This window comes from Cryptomeria japonica, chromosome 11 (assembly GCF_030272615.1).
Source record: "Cryptomeria japonica chromosome 11, Sugi_1.0, whole genome shotgun sequence".
In the NCBI taxonomy this organism is placed as follows: Eukaryota; Viridiplantae; Streptophyta; class Pinopsida; order Cupressales; family Cupressaceae; genus Cryptomeria; species Cryptomeria japonica.
The window spans coordinates 501,701,285-501,705,601 of record NC_081415.1 but is presented as its reverse complement, the minus strand read 5'-3'; the positions used below and the strand labels follow the sequence as shown (position 1 = coordinate 501,705,601).

Sequence of the window (4,317 nt, the reverse complement as noted above, 5' to 3'; positions counted from 1 at the left end):
TGTCAAGATGGGAGCTTTGGAACAGGGCGTGGACATCCATTAAAGCATAATAGAAGGAATATTTTTGATAAATGCTGAAATTACATATGGCGAAACATTTCCTTCCCATTCAGGTTCAACTTTCCTTCAAATATTTTGTACAAAATGCTGAATATTTAGTTCAGGCTAGTCGAGTGCACTCCATGAGATTCCATGGTGTAACCAAATCTTCCACATCTATCGTTAAAATTTTAGATTTCAATATTTAAATTAAGCAATCAAGATGTCAATTTTTTAAATCATAACAAAATAAGTTATTTTACTTACATTATCATTGAATGATGGCTAATAGATTAATTAACGTTTCTTACATCTGAAATTAATTAATACAGATATTCAGATATCTTTTGGTTATTGCTTTAATTCCAATTACTGAAGACTGTCATGGAAGTCAGCTGGACAAGCACATATGAATCTGATGGACATTTTCCACATTTTTATTTCAAAATTACAAGGACAAGCCCTTCCAAAAATCTTTTACTTCTAATAATTCAAAATAATCATTATTTTCCATTAACATTAGTTTGACCAGAGATGTAGAAGGCCTCTTGAATTGCCTGTATAAATTTCATTTCTATCCTCGTCATAGAACAATGCAGTAATGTCTTCAAGAGTGTCTTGAAAGGTGCTCCGGATTACTAATAGATTAGGTTGACTTATGCCCACATCTGGGTCACTGCCACCAATCGTAGCACAGCAATTTCCAGTCAAGATGTTGCTTATGTTTATTGAGCAACTTGTTTTATCATCTTCAATGGACTTGTGAACTTTGTTGTAAGAAAGGAGTAGCTTATCATGAGTCAATTTAACAATACTTGTGTTGATCTTTAAAGCAGACAACCATATCAAGTTGTTTTTGTAAGATGCAACCAGCTCTCCTTGCATATTCCATACAAAAACAGTCCCACTGCTAAATATCAAGAACAATCGTTTCATAATCAAAAAAATAAATGTTGAAGGCTTCTCAAACTCTCGTCCGCTCAATTCAGTCCTCTTTTCACTATGAACATCAACCATTTGCAGGCATTCATTCTCTTGTTTTAGGAGTATCTTGTCATGCAACAGCTCAAAAAATTCTATCTCTTTGTTGGGTAGTAATGCAAGATGAAAAGATTTCAAAACTTTGCCATCCTCTAAAGATAAGATCCTCAGAGGAAGAATACTTCCACAAACACTCCTTTTCGATTTTAAGAGCATTATACCAGAAGTGATCTTTATTTCTTCAATTTCTTTGTCAGATATGGAGTACAAGAGTGTATAGTTCTTCGAATCAAACACCTTGTAAATATGATCTTGAGCTGAAAAAACAAGAACTTTCCCATTGAGAGGATCGAGCCTTACGAGCTTTTCACCCTCAAACAAAGCAAAGCCAGCATCTGGTTGAGCTCTTCTAATGTACTCAAGTAGGGTTATTCTGTACTTGAGTGAGAATCTATCGGAAGGATGAGCTGATATTGTCATGAGAGAATCATTTTCCTCGTTATAGTACAGCTTTCGAACAAGGTCGTCTGGACTTAAATTCAAGTAGCAGAGCCTTTTATTTTTGTGTCTGTCAAATGCAGCACAAACACCTGATTGTGCCAAAGCAAATATAATACCGCGAGCTGAAACTATTTCGACAATCTTGGATGGTTGATTTGTATCAAACTCTTCCTGCAACTGAAAATTGCGGAACTTAATCTGAGGATGAACATTTGTCAAGGCCAACCTTTTACCAATCTCACGGCTCTGAAGTTTGTGAGCAATGTTGTAACAACGCTTCCCTTTCTCTGCCATTGTCTTATAATAAATTGATAGTGATTCGAGAATTAATGCTGCTTCTAATCCGTATAAACTTTATTCGCTACAGAGTTACAAAGAATGTTAGGCATCTATTTCGAATAGAAATTCATGGAAAATGTGTTTTCAATACCTACTTTTATATCACTTGAAAGGATGTTTTGAAAGGATGTTCCAAGTCCAAATTGAGATGAAGCTCGTCGAAAGAAGCGTTCCGGAGATTCCTCGAGTATATGAAACAATTATACGAGTGTAATTAGCATGAAAATTTAGTTTCATATTTTCATAGGTTGTGCTTATCCTCCTACGAATTGTCATATGATGATAGATATTTTAAGATATTGTAGTTATATATTTAATGGGCTTAAATTCATAGGTTGAATATATAAGATTATGGAAGCTGTTATTCTCTACACTGATATAAATTCAGAGGTTGAACATATAAGATTATGGAAGTGATTATTCTCCACACAAAATAGCAATGCAAGTACAAAATAGTATGTATCGGCATACATACGTGGCCATACGAAGTTCATTCTCATCGGGGACTGTGTGGGGCGTAGCATGAGAGAGGTCGCCATGATGGGGCCCTTTGACCACCGAGAAAAGCTAAGTCAAAAGGTATTCACCAACGTCGACGTGAAGCCAACAAAGTAGCATGAAAGTGTACTGCCCTTTGAAAGATGAGAAGCAACAGGAATCTTTTATCATCGACAGGCTGTGTGAAAAACACCATGGGTTTTAAAGGAGGTAGGTGCGAATTTGCTAAAAACACACGGGGTGTGAAGTGCTATGAAAAGAAAACAAATAGGATTTTTCTTATTTGTCGTCAATTGCTAAAAGTGGGACCATGTGAAAGAGAAAGCTTTGATTCGAGGGTGGATAGTAAAGATTGTGACTGTAAAAAATAGTGAGTAAAAAATTATAACTATGTTTTTTTAATTTTAGTTGCAAAGGGTAATTTTTTGGGTTGTGAAAGGGACATTTTGTTTTGTTTTAGATGAGTCATTTTTGAAATTACTATAGAAAGTCGTGTCTTTTAGCACGTTTCTATCTATAACTGACAAAACTTGTTGAAAATTGCAGTAGTTCAACATTGATAGATGCAGTTCGAAAAACACGATGGGTTTAGTACAAAGGGGTTTGTATTTGGGCTATTAGTAAAATCTTAAACATGTTTTGTTTTAAATAGGTAATTTTTCGAAACTACTGTAGGAAGCCGTGTTTGTTACTTATTTGTCCATAACTTGTTGAACTGGTCGAAAGGATGAGGGTTTTGTATGAAAAGGGTTTATTTTTGGGCTATTAGGAAACTTCGAAATTAATGGAACTGGAACAAAAAAATTATCCAAAGCAGATGTTTACAACAATATTTAGGAAATAGATATATTATATTTTCTATATGTCAAAATCCTCAATTTTTTGAACATTCAAAAACGCATGTCTAAAAAACGTGATGGTTTTGTATAGAGTGATTTATTTTTGGGCTATTAGTAAAATGTGCAATGAATGAAACCTCAAAAGTAGTAAATATAGATTGAAAATGGTAACATTTAATTAATTTCACAATCTTACAAGTTTATATTGAAGTATCTAGACCAATATTTTCACACTTACATTTTTGCTTAAAAGAAAATGGAACAGATCCACAAAACATAGTTAGATTGGAACTAGGATTTGATAATTCCTGGCATAAAAGTTTGTGGTTGTATAGCTCTACATGTTGACATCATTTTTTTTGAGCCACTCATGGGTTCATATGTTGTTCTATAATTGTATATTTTCATATTAGAATTTGTTAGCCTTGTCCACTATAAAGATTGCTCCACGCACAAGCCCCTCAATGTCAAGATCTGGCAATGATATTATCTCCTTGGATGTTTGAAACTCTGGAATGTACTTGATGTAGAGAAAGGTTATTCTTGACAAGTAATTGGAATTGCAACCTATTAAAAAAAGAGCATTCTATAATCATCTAAATTTTTAATTGTTGGCTATTGGAAATATTCCACATATTTGCAATTTGTTGTCCTTGCATGGCTTAATTTACTCTTGTGTTTTCTCATATTTGTAACTTAGTTATATATTTAACCAATCTTATTCAAGTAGAATTTTATTATTTCTATTGCATATGCATCCTTATGTTTCTCATGAGCTTGGTCTACCTATTCTTGGAATGTCTTCATTTACTTATGACATCATAAATTTATGATTGGTACCTTCCTTATATTTTAACCTATACTTTAGGGGCCTAGACTATAGATAAATGCATCTTCATACAAATTAAGGCACACAATATAAATAAATAAGGTGGGAAGAAACTTGAAGGTAGAACATACTTCAATCTCGTCTAGTTAAAGGTTCAATATAGTCTAATGTGGCACACTTCAAACTAACTCAATACTTTAGTAGAAGATGTATCCATCATGAGATAATTCATATCAAGACTCATGAAATAATATCATCATAATTCTTGGCTAACTTAGCCATTGACAGTGA

At 33.6% G+C, this 4,317-nt stretch overlaps 1 protein-coding gene across 1 annotated transcript; it reads right to left on the bottom strand.

The window, feature by feature from the left end:
• Positions 1 to 527: 527 nt before the first annotated feature.
• Positions 528 to 1,815, bottom strand: LOC131068274 (uncharacterized). Its single transcript, XM_058003446.2, has one exon. The coding sequence runs from the start codon at positions 1,813 to 1,815 to the stop codon at positions 559 to 561; it is 1,257 nt and encodes a 418-aa protein (XP_057859429.2). The 3' UTR covers positions 528 to 558.
• Positions 1,816 to 4,317: the final 2,502 nt, after the last annotated feature.

Excerpts from the sequence above, each read along its gene's own strand:
- LOC131068274 (XM_058003446.2), bottom strand. The coding sequence starts at position 1,815 with ATGGCAGAGAAAGGGAAGCGTTGTTACAACATTGCTCACAAACTTCAG.